Source organism: Bos grunniens, chromosome 12, assembly GCF_055505025.1.
Source record: "Bos grunniens cultivar Pamir isolate PY7600 chromosome 12, Bosgru_T2T1.0, whole genome shotgun sequence".
NCBI classification, from domain to species: Eukaryota; Metazoa; Chordata; class Mammalia; order Artiodactyla; family Bovidae; genus Bos; species Bos grunniens.
Genome location: NC_141176.1, coordinates 26,671,844 through 26,688,754, shown reverse-complemented (window position 1 = coordinate 26,688,754; position 16,911 = coordinate 26,671,844). Strand labels below are relative to the sequence as shown.

Genomic DNA, 16,911 nt, shown 5'->3' with positions numbered 1-16,911 from the left:
TCAATCTGTCCATCAAGGTAGAGCTCTAGGAAAATTACCTATGTATATGATGCACTGAACAAGAGTGAGTGTGTGGACACAAGGGGACCAGGTATGAAGTGAGCAGGATCTCACTCGAATGAAGAATGAAATGCATGCTAGACAAACTGCCAAGGAAGAATGCATAGAGGTATGGCTAATCTGATGTTGAGTACGTATGTGTGTGTGTGCATCTATATGTAGATTTATGTGGATGTATAAGCGTGTATATGAACCTTAGGGTGTTTGCATGTCTAGTTCTTTTGAAATTCAAGAGTATTTATTATTTCTGTTTGATATTTTTAATGTGTTGACTTGCTGATTAACTTTCCATGCATAAACACAGTATTTCTCTAAATGGGAAATTTGAAAATATGCATCTCAACTAGTGTACTTTCTTGCACACAGTAGGTGCTCAGATATTTGTTGGCTGGTAAGCATCATTTTCAGATCAGATCAGATCAGATCAGTCGCTCAGTCATGTCCGACTCTTTGCAACCCCATGAATCGCAGCACGCCAGGCCTCCCTGTTTATCACCAATTTCCGGAGTTCACTCAGACTCATGTCCATTGAGTCAGTGATGCCATCCAGCCATCTCATCCTCTGTCATCCTCTTCTCCTCCTGCCCCCAATCCCTCCCAGCATCAGAGTCTTTTCCAATGAGTCAACTCTTAACATGAGGTGGCCAAAGTACTGGAGTTTCAGCTTTAGCATCATTCCTTCCAAAGAAATCCCAGGGCTGATCCCCTTCAGAATGGACTGGTTGGATCTCCTTGCAGTCCAAGGGACTCTCAGGAGTCTTCTCCAACACCACAGTTCAAAAGCATCAATTCTTCGGCTCTCAGCCTTCTTCACAGTCCAACTCTCATATCCATACATGACCACAGGAAAAACCATAGCCTTGACTAGATGGATCTTTGTTGGCAAAGTAATGTCTCCTTTTGCATATGCTATCTAGGTTGGTCATAACTTTCCTTCCAAGGAGTAAGCGTCTTTTAATTTCATGGCTGCAGTCACCATCTGCATCATTTTAGTCACCCCCAAACTAGATCAGACTTATTAATACATATTGAATTTCTATGTGTCTGTTTTCTGTTTAGGATTAAAAGTAATGGAGTGAAAGGTAGAACTAATAATAGAAGTTTAAGTTTGGTGAAGAAACTGTAAATAGGAATCCAGCTAGTCTAAACGGATTTAGGTCCCCAAGGCAGGACAAATTATATCCATTGATCGTGAAAGATCTCAAAACTAGATCACTTAGCAACTCTCAAACATCTTTGAGGAGTTGTAGAAAATGAGATTTGCCAGAGGATTAAAGCACCAAAGGGAGGAGGAGGAGATAAATTCTTGAAAATCCATAGCAAGTAGTTTAATACTACCTGTAGGTGAGATTATGGAATGACTCATTCATTAGAAAGAGAGCAATAAGTCCCATTATCAAATCAAAAACATTTTCTTATTTGTGAAACAGATGTTGGAAAAATTGATAATAATTCTATAATTGTAGATAATAAATCTATGTATTTTCACTTTAATTTTGCTCAGAGAAACAGAGTGTATCCAGACTTCAACTAACTAGTTGTCAAGGTCCCTTACAATATTCTGTTGGACAAGTTAGAGAAATATGGCCTGTTTTTCAGCACAGGATGGTAACTATTTAATAATTGAAGGATTATGCCAAACAGGTGTTTATATACAACTTAAATCAGTGTTTTTAAAGCTTTTTGACAATGACTTGCAGTATGAAATAGATTTTTCATATTATCCAGTAAGCATACATATACGTAGTATGTGCACATGCATAATTTAAAAAATGGATGCACTGTCATGTTTTTCAGTCTATATTTTTCTATTATATTTCATTAAGAAAACTGCTGGTTATAACCTAATAAATCTGTTTCATGACTCACTACTGGCTTGGGAGGCACAGTTTGAAAAATGTGACTTCAATCAGAATGTTTCTAGGAACTACAGAGCTGTTTTTATCCCGTTTGATAAAATATTTGGATGAAGACATAGAAGGACTGTTCTCAGATTTGCAGATAATAAGATAATAAAAAGAAGAAGATAATTTTTTTGCATGATATAATCAGGATTAAGAAATTCCTAGCATATTAAATTTAAATAGAAAATTAAATAGAGAATTTAAATAAAATAAAATTAAATCTAAAATAGATATGTACAGTTCTGCACTTGCTATTGCCAAATCTACTTGCAAAGCTCCTACTGGATATGTGCTGCTGCCTAGAAGCAGAATGGCTAGAAACAAAACAAAGCAAAACAACAACAAAACAGAACTCTGCTGTTTCAGTTCACAGTAATTTTCAGATAAGAAGGGAATGGAACCAAAACTGTTTGAGAACCTACTACACATAAAGTATGGATCACTGTGCATTACATGAACCACTGGTGTTATATTTCTGGAAAACCCAGAACCAAACCAAACCAAAGCAAACTAATTCAACTTTGGGATACATTAACAGAAAATCTGTTTCTAAAGATGGAGGTTCAGGGTAAGAGTTTCCCTCTGTTTTATACTGTCTACATTCAACTAGGATTTGGAGTACTTTGTTCAGATAAAACTTAGAGGAAAGCAAAGAAATTTGCTTTTTAAAGGACAGCTGAAGGGAATGGGAACATTTAGCCTAGCCAACTGCTGTTTTCTTTTTTTCTGGTCACATACAAGGTGCAGGAGACACACAAATAATTACAGTGTAGTCTTTTCCCACAGCCAGAGAAAGGAAACATTATTTATTGACACTTGCTACTAAGTTAAATACCTTAAATGTATTAGCTCCTTTCATCCTTTAATCCTATCAATCTCTACTTTGGGTTGGGTAAAACAGGGCTTTGAAGAGAAGTCATTTGCCCAAGATCACATGGATAAGTGGGTAGCAAAACTGGAATCCAAACCCAGGTTCCACTGAGTCTGGAGCCTATGTTCGTAACCACTACATAGTATTGCCTCTTGAAACTCAGAGCTTCATGGGCTTATCTTTGAAGGACTGTCCTTTGGAAGTATGGGTATGCATCTATTAAAGCATGAATGCATACACAATTGACATTTACTACATAAAATATTTTTAATCTGGAGACTTAAAAATGAACATTATAGGTAATCTCTTTTATATTTCAAAATACTGTTAATGCAAATGCTAAGTTATTTATGTCTTTGTTAGAAAGAGGCTTTGTTGACTATAAGGAAACAGACCTGCTTGAATTTTCAAAACTTTATGTTTCAGAGGGCAGTACTGAAACTATAGTACATGTAACTGCAATTATAAAGACTTGCATGTGGTTATAATTGTTCTTACAAGTGTTTATAGGTAATTCAACACAGATTGTTCCTGTATACCAAGTGTACAAGGACATATTTACTATATGCTGGCTGCTGAGTTGAAATTATTTCATTGAATTCTCACTCCCTGTGGGATAGATAATCTCACCCCTATTGGTGAATAAAAGATTGAGTTCAATAACTTGAGGAGACTGCACAGGTGGTTAGTTGTGAGTGTGGTTCAAAGGCCTGTGTACTTTCCACCACACCACACCGACTTCAAGGAGCTGCCAGGGAACTGGTGAACACTTTTTAAAGTCTAAAAGTAGCAAGAAGTAGAACCTGCTGTCATATTGAACAGCAGGGTAAAAAGAAGCTAGTATGATGACCTTTCAATCTGGATTTACAGATATAAGATAGATATATCATTTTAAACTTGCACATGAAAAAAGTGCTTGCAAAAGTAGATGTTATTCACTTGGGATATATAAAAGGAAATAGGTGGATATACGTCACAGGATTTTTTTATGGCAGCATATCTAAGTCACACTATTAAGATCTAGAGGTTGCTTTCAATGTTTCTAACATTTTTTAATTCACTTGCTATTTAATTTATATGGACATACCAATCACCATTTCTTTCAGAAATTTTTGCTGAATTATTTTAATAATTCAATTACTTCAGGAAAAGTTTAAACAGAAGCACACAATCAAGGACTAATCCAAGCACCGGTCTTGAGGAATTTTGGTATACATGACTTATGGCACTTCAGAATTTTAATGCATCCCAATAACCCAGGAGTTAACTTGACTAGCCAATCCAATTAAACATGAGCACTAACAAATCGGATTATGACAGATTTGTATATTGACTATTTTCAATTGAGTTGACAGTTAAAATGATTTGAATATACCTCAAGATACCTAATAGTTCTGGTGTCTGACAATATATTTCTATTGAAAAGGGTATACCTCATGAAATATTAAAAAAAAAATTACATCCTTCATTTTGAGATAAACACTAGTCCTGCCTATTTAGTTTTAATTCGACACGAGCGGCAAGACTGTTGTGTACATTTTAATTTTCAAAAGTAAAACTATTTTTTTTTTCATTCTCTATACGTGAAGACACAGAAATCTATTACTTTAACCACAAATTAAGACTGGCAGAGAATTACTTATATTTTAAGATAATTCTTAAAATCCTCTGAATTGTACATGCCTAACAAAAAGGGGCGCATCATTAGTTGGCGTCATACCTGAGGATCATTAAGGATTTTTTAAATGTGGGATTTGTCGCTCCCACCACCTACTACCCCACAGTGTCACACGGTGCAGCCTTTTTAATCTGGGAGGTGAGTTCAAGAACTGTTTGTTGTTCAGAGCTCCATCCAGAGAGGATCACTGTTGAACAAGTTCTATTTTAAGTCGTGCCTGTGTGTGCAGGTGTCAGCCTCTTTGATGGCTGTAGAAAAAGACCCATTATACTCCATCTGTATCCTTCCCCCGACAATGCAGGATTATTCCCCACAGTGCGTTCGTTTCTGCTTTGCCAGCCACTTTTTTTCACTGGGTAATTCCAAGGCGGGCAGGCGGACAGGACTGAGGGAAGGGCCTGAGGGGGCAGAAAGAGGTCGTCTGCCACTCCCCTACCTTACAAGGCACGTGGCACTGGCTGTAGCAGCTGCTGGATGCGACGACGAAGATGACGAACCTCTTCCTAGCAAGAGGATAGTGAGGGAATAAGGAGGTGGCAGCGAAGGCGAGACACACACTCGGGTGTCCTTCCCCACAGGGAGAGTCCACCCTCAAGGGAAAAACTCTGAGGAAACCACCACCCGCCCCGCCTCTGCCAGCTCGCCCGTGTCTGGCAGCGGTCCCCATGCACCTGCTCACCTGTCTATCCGTTCAGGGCGGTTGGGGGAGGGACGAGGGGTGTCGGGCTGGGTGGGTGGAAGGGGAAGGAGGGCAGGGCGAAAGAGGGGGTGCACGAGGGCTCCGCCCCCCCGGAGGCTCTGCGCAGGCGCAGTGGCCGCTACCGCAGGCAGGGGGCGGCAACATGGCGGAGTGAGCGGCGGCGTCGGGGCTTCACAACAACAGTGGCGCCTGTAGCAGCGGCGGCAGTCACAGTTCTGAGCTTCAGCGCCGGCCAGCGCCGCAGGCAGCTGCTCGCGCCCCAGGGTTATTCCGAACGGCGGCAGCATCTCCGCGGGGGGCGGGCCGGGCCGGAAGGACTGGGAGGGGGAGCGTGAGGAGGCAGCGGCGGCGGCAGCGGCACAGCTGCTGGGCGGGCACTGCCGCTCGCCGGGCAGCGGTTAGCGGCGCCGCCACCGCCGGGAATAAGCCTGAGAATAACCCACCGCCTCCGCCGGGGAGGGCGTCGGAGCGGGCCGGGTCGAGGCGCAGGCGGGGAGCGGGCCCGGCGCCGCGGCGCTGGTGGATGCTGGGGCTCCGAGGCGACGGCCGGGGGGCGGGGGCCGAGGCAGGTATAACGGTACCGGCGGCGGCGGCGCCTCGGCTCTTCCCTTCTCGTCAGGAGGGGAGCAAATGGCGAGCGAGAAGCCGGGCCCGGGCCCGGGGCTCGAGCCTCAGCCCGTTGGGCTCATCGCCGTCGGGGCCAGCGGCGGCGGAGGCGGCGGGGGCAGCGGCGGCGGTGGCAGCGGGGGCAGCGGGATAGGGGAGTTGAGGGGGGCGTCCGGCTCCGGCTCGGTGGTGCTGCCCGCGGGGATGATTAACCCTTCGGTGCCGATCCGCAACATCCGGATGAAATTCGCAGTGTTGATTGGACTCATACAGGTCGGAGAGGTCAGCAACAGGGACATCGTGGAGACGGTGCTCAACCTGGTAAGGGGAAAGGCGTGCTCGCCATCTGCCTCCCAGCCCCGCCACGGCCTGCCTTCCTCCCCAGGCGCTGGCTCCCACCCCTGCACCCCCCTCCCCGGGTCCCACACGCAGCGCGTCCCCGCGAGCACAGATCGTCCAGCGGGTATCGCCCAGCGGGTGAGCTGCCTGCTCGCTGCCAGAGCCACGCCACCTCCCCGTTCTCTCCTCCGGTCCTCTCCTGCCGCCTGAGCGCAGTGCCCAACTTCACACCGCCTAGGATCACTTTTCATGACTGCGAGTCGTCAGTCGTCCCTGGCCGTACAGGGTTTGGGTCTTCTTGAGAGTTTATGGTCACGGGGAGAGGAAGGCCTCCTTTTCTCTGGGGTCCTTCCTGCCACACTCTTATAATTGTCGGTGCGGTGGCTCTCCCAGGATGAAAGCCTTGCCCCTGGAGCCTAAATTCCCCGGTGCTCCTGAAACGTGAGAAGCACGTCAGCTCCAACTTGAGCAGCTGGGTTGTGATGTTTTCGAACGAGGAGGAAAATGATGCAGTTTTGCATCTGCTTTTAAATATATTCCCAGACTGTACTGGAGAGTGCTGTGTCTGTTTCTCCTCCCCAGGCCTCCCCCCCCCACCCCACCCCACCCCCGCCCGCATCTCTTTTTAGGTAGCCTTTCTTTCTTTGTAATACGGCCCTGAATACACTGACCTCGTAGTCATTTTTTTGTGCACATGAGGTGTTAAAATGTGGGGGCACCTAATCATACAGGTTGGTTTCTATGGTTGCCTTCAGAGAGCGTGGCATGTGGCTAAAGACCAGAGGAAAGGTGTTAAATTCAGTCCTAGGCTTTGGTTTCTTACATGATAAGAAAGAGTTACTGCAGAACTGTGTATGACTTAATGTTTGGCGATATCTATCTACGGAGAGGCTAAGAATCTTCAAGATGTCAGGGAAAGACATGGGGAAGAACTAAAGAGAGGAGAATCATAGATTTCGGATAATAAGACTAGTTCATTTAAGATTAGTTCATTTTTTTTTTTTTTAATGCCTTGTAAATGCAGTTTTTGCTGCAGCACAGCTTTTTAAACAGTTTCCTCTGCAATATTTAGCCTTTGACAAAATGTCAGGTTGGGTTTTGGAAGGCAAGGCTTAAATCAGGAGCAATCAGTTGACTATTGTATTTGATGTGGAGTCACAGGAATATAAAAATATGCTTATAAGGAGATTTGATGACACCCATGCAGTCAGAATTTTCAGCTAAGCAATTATTTTTATTTGATCTATTGGGAAACTGAAAGCTGCAGCAGCAGTGCCCTGAGACAGGAATTAGATAATGTCCATGGTATATGTACCTCTTAAATGTACAGAAAAGTTAAAGCTGTTGGGTTTTGTTTGTTTTTTATCTTTTTCTTTTGGTTTTTTTTTTTTTTTTCTTGCTTGGGTGTCAAGTGAAAGATAGGAAAATATCTGACTTTTCTTTGTTATATTTATTACTGTTTAAGTACCAAACATTTCTTTGTACTTCTGTGTACCCTTCAAACAAATCACCACAAGAAAGTCAGTATAAGTTTGGGGGACTGTCACTTCCTTGGTATAACCAAATTCTTTTCAAAACACTAATAGAAATACTGTTTTCTTGGACATTTTAATTTTAACCAGCAGCCAATAGGAGGTCAGTACTTGCCTTTTTTAAAGAGATGAAATCTCAAAATATGTTAGTAGGTTAGCAGGTACTGTTCTTCTGTTAATTTAAAAGAAAACATTTAAAGTTTTTTGTTTTTTTTTAACAGTTTTCTAATACCATTTTTACCTTAGATGATGTGATTTTAGGTTATTTTAAGAAGTATTTATATGCTTACCTAATACATTTTTCTGTGAGAAGAGGCAATAGAGACTGTTACAAGCTGGAAACTGATTTGAATGTGTAACCAGTTTGGACTCTGCAGCAGTAGCAATGTATGCTGGATCAGTTCTTAACAGATGGGGTTCTATAGATATATAGTAGGTTAAGAAAGGAAGTGAAATATTTCTGTTGAGGTAAAAAAGAATTTTAACTATCTTCAGTGCACTGAAAATCTGGCATGAAGGCTCCATATGCAAACATTATTAAAGGTTAACTTTACTGGTAAGCTTAATTAGAGTAACCAGAAATAAGTTAATACTGACATGGTACATCCCCAAATCCATTTAAGATGTAACTGCATTGGTTTTGGCCGTTAAAAATCAGGTTTAAAATTTCTTTGTACATACTTAATGAGTACAGTTGATAGAAACTTTGGGGGAAAAGAATAACAAAAGCATCTATTACTATTAAGTTGTTAAGTATATTGGTTGTGGAATGCACATTAGCCATTTGCAGTGTAATATTTCTGGAATGGAAGGTTTAGTGCTTTATCTTTCCCATATACTCATGATGAAAGTGTCATGTGAAAATTTGTTGATTGAGAAAATATTTGAAGATCAATATGTTTAAAAATAATCATCAAACTTAATTCTGTTTACTTAATGAGTATATCAGTAAAATCAATTTAGGGCTCTCTGTGACCTGCTAAAGGTTGGAAGCCTCTATGTCTCTTAAAATGAGGTTGTTTTTTTTTTGTTTTTGTTTACGATCTTAATTTAAAACATTAAATTAAAATGTAGTTGGGAATAATGAAATATGTATCACAGTGCTTTCTATGACAGAAAAGAAAGGAAGAACTAATGAAACTTGAAAACAAAACAGTTCCTGGCTTAAAACCCTGTCTCAGCCACCTTTGTCAAAATATTTTTTGTCCTGTATATTCTTTTTCTTTATATGATGAAACTACTAATACTTGGTTTTTAGGTTTCTCACATACTTTACCCAAAGAATTAAAAGTTTTATAGAGCAAAGTTGAAGTTTACACTAAAATATAAGACTAGTTTAATACAGCCATGGTTGTAAGTTTGGGTCCTTTTTTGACCAGAGGTAGAGATCCATTTCCACTGTTAGGTGGATTATGGGAATTTGTTGAAGAATCACCAATGGAATGAGAAATAAAATGAGTAATTTCCACTGTAGATGAGTGTATTTGTATGATGATATTATAGTTCACTTGAAACGTTCAAATATGAGATGGATAGGATCAGGGATATGAGTAAGTTAATTTGTAAATAAATTACAGTGAAAGTATATTGTCAAGGATTTTGCATCACAGCTTTACCAATGGAAAAAACTGATCATCGACAAAGTTTGGCTTTGGGAGGTATTATTTAATGTGGCAAAATAAGAGCATTTAGCTATAGAAAAGGAATTTTGTTGGCTGTTTCAATTATGAAACAGGTATACTAGGCATACTACTTAATCCGTTGCTTACTTTATAAACACAATATATGTTTATATAAGGTTTTTACTTCCTTGAAGTAAATTCTGTGTATACATAACATGTTCTTTGTTTATAACATGAAAGTATCTTATTATAGATTTTAATACAAACATTTTTAGAACAGATAAAATGCAACATTAATGTTTACTTAATTCACAATAGGTTTATTTTTTGGAATTGCTGGCTTAGGTAGTATAAATCTATAGGATTTGATTTTTTCACAAATCATGCAATATACTAGTATATCTTTAATGGTAGAAAACATTTCCTTTGATTTTTTTTTTACATTCTAAGTGGTATACTGTATATTGTATTAAAAGTATAATAAGATACTTTGAGGGGATTTTATGGGCTAAGTTCCTCTCTACTCTTGATATATGGATTGTGGTATTATTGTTAAAAAGAAATTTAAAAGATTTTCCCTTCTGTACTTGAATGTGACAGTGACTTTTATTCCTTAGAGTTTTTTTCATCTGCAGCTTCATAATCAGAATAATTTAATTTTAAAGATATTTATAATTTCACGAACAAAAGATGTGTTCTGCTTTTGAACTAAATTTCTTTTAAATATATGTAGTTGGATTTTTGAGTCATGGAAGCCCTTAATATCAACAGAACCACATTTATTTATATTAAAATAGAATTTCCTTCATTTTATGTTCATATGTAAGTCCTTTCACATTAATTTGAATTATATTTTATTCTTATTATTAGGTATTGAAAACTAAATTGAGTGTGTATGTAAATATTGGGAATTTCAATATCCTGAGGAGTTCTGAAGTTTTCTTTTAAAATATTAATTTAGTTGTATTAATACAACTAACCACTAAGTAGAATGTGTTCTATGAGTTTGTGATCAAGTTATAGTAATTTTAAATAAGTATTTTTTGTATTGCTCGTCAGTTTTTGGCAAATACTTTGTAGTTAATTAAATGTATCTCAAGGTTCTCTCATCTTTTGCTCTACGTTCTCCAAATACAGTGTCAAATTTATTGGTTCCAGCTTCCATTTTGGATCACTGATGTGGCAGTATTGTAAAAATCAGTTGTCCACATTTTTGATTATTTACTTTAATAGTAGTTTGCATCAGTTTCATAGGTTTTTTTTCATTTCTTGCCTCTAATTGTGATATTTTGTGCAGTGTCAGCATATTTCCTTATTATACAAAGATACAACCATCATTTTCTAGTTTTGTGTATGCTATTTAGTCTCTAGTTATTTATACATGTTTCATTGCCTATGCTGTGAACTCTGTGAGGGCGGAAGGCTATGTTATGTATACTTTTTTTTTTTGGTATTTCTGGCTCTTGGATAAGTTAAGTGAATTTTGAGAATGTACAGGACACCATTATTAGGCAGTAGAGGGCAAGTTTCTGAAATTCTGTTCAGCAGTAGGGTCCGGATCCAAGATCTTGAAATAAATGACTCATATAAAGTTAATATATTTCCTGTTCTTACAATTAGAAATATTTGTTGACTATATATGAATGTTTTCTATGTAGGGTATTACTCTATAAGTTAATATTATTTTGAACTGATGTCTTAGAATAAATAAGAATCTGTTAATTGTTTTTTGGTATATATTGTCAGATATATACACTCATAACTAAGAACATGTTATTTTAAGTAAATTATGTGTGTATATATATATATATATATGGCATTGAATAGAAATTAAAAATATTGTTACTATTTGTCATGTTACCAGGAATAGTGGACATTTCTTTTTTTGTCTATCTTGCATACATTTCTGCTTTTTGGTAATAGTACCCCACTTTCCTTAAATGAACCACTCATCCTCCATTCTTAGTTCAGCTGGTTCAGATGGATTCACATGGGCTGGTGTATAACCCAGACATGTCCAGAATCACCATGACTGCTTCCTAGGTGAGCATTTAATCTGAGGGGAGCCACAGGATCAGTCACAGGACTTGAACTGAAATTCTTCCTTTTGGGGTTGTTGAATTGGCAGACCCATTCTATAGCTGTGGGGTTTGACCAAATGTTAGAATTGACCTATGTTAGAATTTGACCAAGTATGAAGCCAAGAGAGAGAAATATATATATATTTTTAAGAATTAAAAAAAACATATTTCTTACTTTTTGGCTGTGTCAGGTCTTAGTTGCAGCTTCCAGGATCCTTGTTTCTCTCTAGAGGTGGCCTGAAGGCTCAGTAGTTGCAGAGCCCTGGGCTTAGATACCCCAAGGCATGTAGGATCTTAGTTCACCTGCCGGGGGTCAAACCTTTGTCCCCTGCATTGGAAGGTGGATTCTTAACCGCTGGACCACCAGTGAGGTCCCCAGAGACCTGTATCTTGATGCTGCTTGAGCACCTGGAGTTCTTTGTCTGTGGTGATCATCTTCTAACCGTTAACGTCTCTGTTGTAAAGTTTATTATTTTTTATTGTTATTACTTTCAAATCAGCGTAAATTGCATTTTTGTCACTTGGAAAAATTTCCTTGCTAGCTTAGACATTAATAACTGGAAATGGGACAATGTGGGAACAGATCCTGAACGTTGAAATGGAGTGCAAGGCAGTGAGGACTGCTTTCCCCCAGCAATTCCTTTTAAGGAATTATGAAACAGCTCTTTCAATTGTTACCTGGGTTGTTACCTGGGTTGTCTTTGGCCATAGAGCTGCTGAGGCTGGAACTTTAGGGATTCTCAAGTGTTTTGGCCAATTTTTGCCTCATAAGAAAGGAATTTTCTTTGGTCCAAGCTGGCATGCTTGGAAGAAGAGAGGGAAGAAGGGATTGTGTTTCCAAGTAAGAGAGGCCTTTTCTGCCTATAGCTGCCATCTAAGAGAATCAGAAAATCAAGAATCTTGAAGGTTGGAAATTCTAATTTTTTTTTTTAACTTTGTACTAAAATTAGTAAGAGGAAAGACAGGAGTTTAAATTAAACTCAGGCAAAGTTCTGGTTTACAGCTTTTCTCAAGCACCTCATCCATTCTAGTCCCAGTCTCCTGACCAAAGTAACAGTCCAGTTACTAAAGAGTTTTGAAAAAGGATCCAACCAGGGAACAAATGATAGAGTAGCTGTACCTCCTCTTCCAGCATATTATTTCACATTGCTTCAAGGAAAATCATTAAACAGAGGCTTTTAATGGGTGAGTAATGTGAAGGCTTATTGCTATGAGATTCAGTATTGCTATGAAACTTAAAAGACAGTTTGGTATCTTGACAAGATCTCTGGCTTTGGTTGCTAGTTCAACCAGTTGACTGAAGTAAATTGACCAAAAGTTTATTGAGCTTTTAGGGGTACTATTTCCAGGATAACCTCAAGCCTGGTAAACAAAGTCTTGTATTCTTTTTACGTCTAAGGCAATTCTCAGCCTCAATAAGAGGAAGCGGGCTACTAAAACAGTACAGCTGCTAGAAGGAAGATCTGAGGCCATAGAGGATAATGGACAAGTGAGGTCTTCTGAGGCGGTGGTGCATCACCACCATGATGATGGTGATGCATCCAGATTGGTTGATCAAGAGACTCCATTGCTACGACAGGCAATTCTTGCTACTCTGATCAGTAGTATATGGTCTATTGGTTTGAATTAATAACCATGATATGTTTACTGTTGGTTTGTGAACTGGTCCATATTGCACAGAGGGCAAGGAGATATCAAAGAAAAGAGGGAGACCAGATTGGTCTCTGGCAGAGACTCCAAATTGGTCGCTGGTAGATTTATTAAGCAGGAGAATGTGTAAGGCTTGTCTTTGGCAACCACAAGATGAATGGTCTCCACACCTGCCTACCAGAATCTTTAAACTACAGAGGCCTTAACTGAGTTCAGTCATTTGTACCATCCAGATGGTTTCAATACCACCTTGCTCTCAAGGCTCTTTCCCACTGTGGGAAGAGTAGGCAGAGTGTACATTTGAAGGACAGGGGAGGGGGTGAGGAGCCTCTGATTGCCCAGATCCAGCTCATGGGTCAGCTGACGGTCATGTCCTCTTGATTATCTCCTCCATATTTACATTTTCCATTCTTCTAAGTGGGCATTATGATTATTTATTGTTTCTTTTACCATTGTGTATTAATTACATGGGGGATGGTTACATTTATTATATAGATATACATTGTGAGATTTTGAGGTACCACCAAAAAATTCATGTTTGGACCTGCTCGAGAATAATATTCATAATACAAACACTTCAGACTTGTTGAATCCAGTAACTTGGCATTTTCTTTGTCTTCCTTCCTGCCTTCCCACCCATGATGAAGTAATGGGTGCATTTTCTGTTACAGTTAAGATAGTAATATTGTTAAACATGGTATTTAAGAAGTTATAGACTGGTTCCAAATAGGAAAAGGAGTTCGTCAAGGCTGTATATTGTCACCCTGTTTATTTAACTTATATGCAGAGTATATCATGAGAAACGCTGGACTGGAAGAAACACAAGCTGGAATCAAGATTGCCGGGAGAAATATCAATCACCTCAGATATGCAGATGACACCACCCTTATGGCAGAAAGTGAAGAGGAACTCAAAAGCCTCTTGATGAAAGTGAAAGTCAAGAGTGAAAGAGTTGGCTTAAAGCTCAACATTCAGAGAACGAAGATCATGGCATCCGGTCCCATCACTTCATGGGAAGTAGATGGGGAAACAGTGGAAACAGTGTCAGACTTTATTTGTCTGGGCTCCAAAATAACTGCAGATGGTGACTGCAGCCATGAAATTAAAAGACGTTTACTCCTTGGAAGGAAAGTTATGACCAACCTAGGTAGCATATTCAAAAGCAGAGACATTACTTTGCCAACAAAGGTTCGTCTAGTCAAAGCTATGGTTTTTCCTGTGGTCATGTATGGATGTAAAAGTTGGGCTATGAAGAAGGCTGAGTGCTGAAGAATTGATGCTTTTGAACTGTGGTGTTGGAGAAGACTCTTGAGAGTCCCTTGGACTGCAAGGAGATCCAACCAGTCCATTCTGAAGGAGATCAGCCCTGGGATTTCTTTAGAAGGAATGATGCTAAAGCTGAAACTCCAGTACTTTGGCCACCTCATGTGAAGAGTTGACTCATTGGAAAAGACTCTGATGCTGGGAGGGATTGGGGGTAGGAGGAGAAGGGGACGACAGAGGATGAGATGGCTGGATGGCATCACTGACTAGATGGACGTGAGTCTCAGTGAACTCCGGGAGTTGGTGATGGACGGGAGGCCTGGCATGCTGTGGTTCATGGGGTCGCAAAGAGTCGGACACGACTGAGCGATTGATCTGATCTGATCTGATACATGGAAAGAAATGAATGTATAGGTGGTTGAGGATCCAAGGGCTAGAATGTTACAGATTTCTATTGATTTTAACTTCCTAGCATCCATCCCTTCTAAAATTTTTGATACTCCTTTGAGAAGTCTTCTCTTCTTGATGTTTGGTTTGTGTGCTTTGAGCTTTCCCTGGACTCCTTTCTGCTTTCCTGGACTAGAAACAGAGACTATACTTGGCCCATCAGTAACATTATGGTTAAATATCTACCTGCACATCTGTGAAAGCTTTGTAACTCCTTTCCTTCTGCTGGAGAAAGAAGATGCTCACTACTGGAGTTGCTAAGATGTTAGACTGTAAGTCTAGACTTGACTGGCATGCTGGTACAATGAAGGCAGAGGATGCTTGAGGATGGTGCTATCATACAGGCTCCAAGAACCAAGAGAGAGATTACTGATGACATCTTTGGAGCCTTTTGAGTCACTTATATTACCAGGCTTTTCAGTGCATTAGACCAATACATTTCTTGTTTTGCTTAAGCTATTTTGAATCAGGGTTCTCTTTGCTGCATCCCAGTGATTTCTAACTAATACTTAGAATTAAAATTAAAAGAAAAAACTTTAGGTATTAGGTATCGTCAGGTAAATCTTAAGAAAAATAATAACTTGGCAGAGGGCTTGATAAATTTGAAGGAAAAAAAAGAGACATTGCAGATTATTTTAATAATTCATCTTCACTAAATAAGAACATAAGGTAATACTGAGATACCATGAAAAAGGAATGATTAAAAAGAAAGTACCAGTGTTCATCAGCATGCTAAAATAATGTTAAATGATGTTATAGGGTCTGTAAAATGTTACAGCTGTTCTTAATGAAATTTTCCTGATATGCATCAAGAAATTTAAGAAGTTCTTTTCATTAATCCTTCATTCTTTTTTAATTAATTTATTTTTTAATGGAAGGATAATTGTGTTACAGAATTTTGTTGTTTTCTGTCAAACCACAACATGAATCAGTCATAGGTATACATATATCCCCTCCCTGTTGAACCTCCCTCCCATCTCCCTCCCCATCCCACCCCTCTAGGTTGATACAGAGCCCCTGTTTAGGTTTCCTGAGACATACAGCAAATTCCCATTGGCTAACTTTGGGATTTTACATATGGTAATGTAAGTTTCCATGTTACTCTTTCCCTATATCTCACTCTCTCTTCCCCCTCTCCTCATGTCTGTAAATCTGTTCTCTTAAGTCTGTTTCTCCATTGCTAGCCTGCAAATAAATTCTGCAGTACCATTTTTCTAGATTCCATATATATGCATTAGTATACAATATTTATCTTTCTCTTTCTGACTCACTTCACTCTGTATAATAGGTTCTAGGTTCATCCACCTCACTAGAACTGACTCAAATGCTTTCCATTTTATGGCTGAATAATATTCCATCGTGTATATGTACCATAATTTCTTTATCCATTCATCTGTCAATGGACATTTAAGTTGCTTCCATGTTCTAGCTATTGTATATAGTGCTGCAGTGAACAGTGAGATACATGTCTGTCTTTCGATTTTGGTTTCCTCAGAGTACATGCCTGGGAGTGGAATTGCTGGGTCATATGGTGGTTTTATTCCTAGTTTTTAAAGGAATCTCCATACCGTCTTCCATAGTGTCTGTATCAATTTACATTCCCACCAACAGTGCAAGAGCGTTCTTTTTTCTCCACACCCTCTCCAGCATTTATTGTTTGTAAATTTTTTGATGGCCATTCTGATCAGTGTGAGGTGATATCTCATTGTAGTTTTGATTTGCATTTCTCTAATAGTGAGCGACGTTGAGCATCTTTTCATGTGTTTGTTAGCCATCTGTCTTCTTTGGAGAAATGTCTATTTAGATCTTTTTCCCACTTTTTGATTGGGTTGTTTGTTTTTCTGGTATTGAGTTATATGAGCTGCTTATATATTTTGGAAATTAATCCTTTGTCAGTTGTTTCATTTGCTATTATTTTCTCCCATTCTGGGGGTTGTCTTTTTCACCTTGCTTATAGTTTCCTTTGCTGTGCAAAAGGCTAAGTTTAATCAGGTCCCACTTGTGTACTTTTTTTTTATTTACATTACTCTAGGAGGTGGATCTTGCTTTGATTTATGTCATTGAGTATTCTGCATATGTTTTCCTCTAAGAGTTTTATATTTTCTGGTCTTACATTTAGGTCTTTAATCCATTTTGAGTTTATCTTTGTGTATGGTGT

General features: G+C 39.3%; 2 protein-coding genes across 44 annotated transcripts in view; one reads left to right on the top strand and one right to left on the bottom strand.

The window, feature by feature from the left end:
- LOC147361561 (uncharacterized) overlaps positions 1-5,886 on the bottom strand; it is a 631,042-nt gene extending 625,156 nt beyond the window's left edge. For 16 of the 37 annotated variants that reach the window (XR_015138077.1, XR_015138071.1, XR_015138073.1 and 13 more), the window contains exons 1-2: positions 5,193-5,689; positions 4,950-5,016 (exon numbers count right to left, since the gene is read on the bottom strand). Coding sequence is in view for 3 of the 37 variants with exons in the window: in XM_086329386.1 (XP_086185512.1) it covers positions 4,950-5,016; positions 5,193-5,500 (375 nt within the window). In the remaining 34 variants the exon portion in view is untranslated. Of the gene's footprint in view, positions 1-4,453; positions 5,017-5,192 lie in introns of those variants that run through there. The other 21 variants (XR_015138097.1, XR_015138095.1, XR_015138091.1 and 18 more) reach the window with 3 other exon arrangements.
- NBEA (neurobeachin) overlaps positions 5,844-16,911 on the top strand; it is a 672,061-nt gene continuing 660,993 nt past the window's right edge. For all 7 annotated transcript variants that reach the window (XR_015138069.1, XM_086329378.1, XM_086329374.1 and 4 more), the window contains exon 1: positions 5,844-6,140. Coding sequence is in view for 6 of the 7 variants with exons in the window: in XM_086329378.1 (XP_086185504.1) it covers positions 5,844-6,140 (297 nt within the window). In the remaining variant the exon portion in view is untranslated. The remainder of the gene's footprint in view (positions 6,141-16,911) is intronic.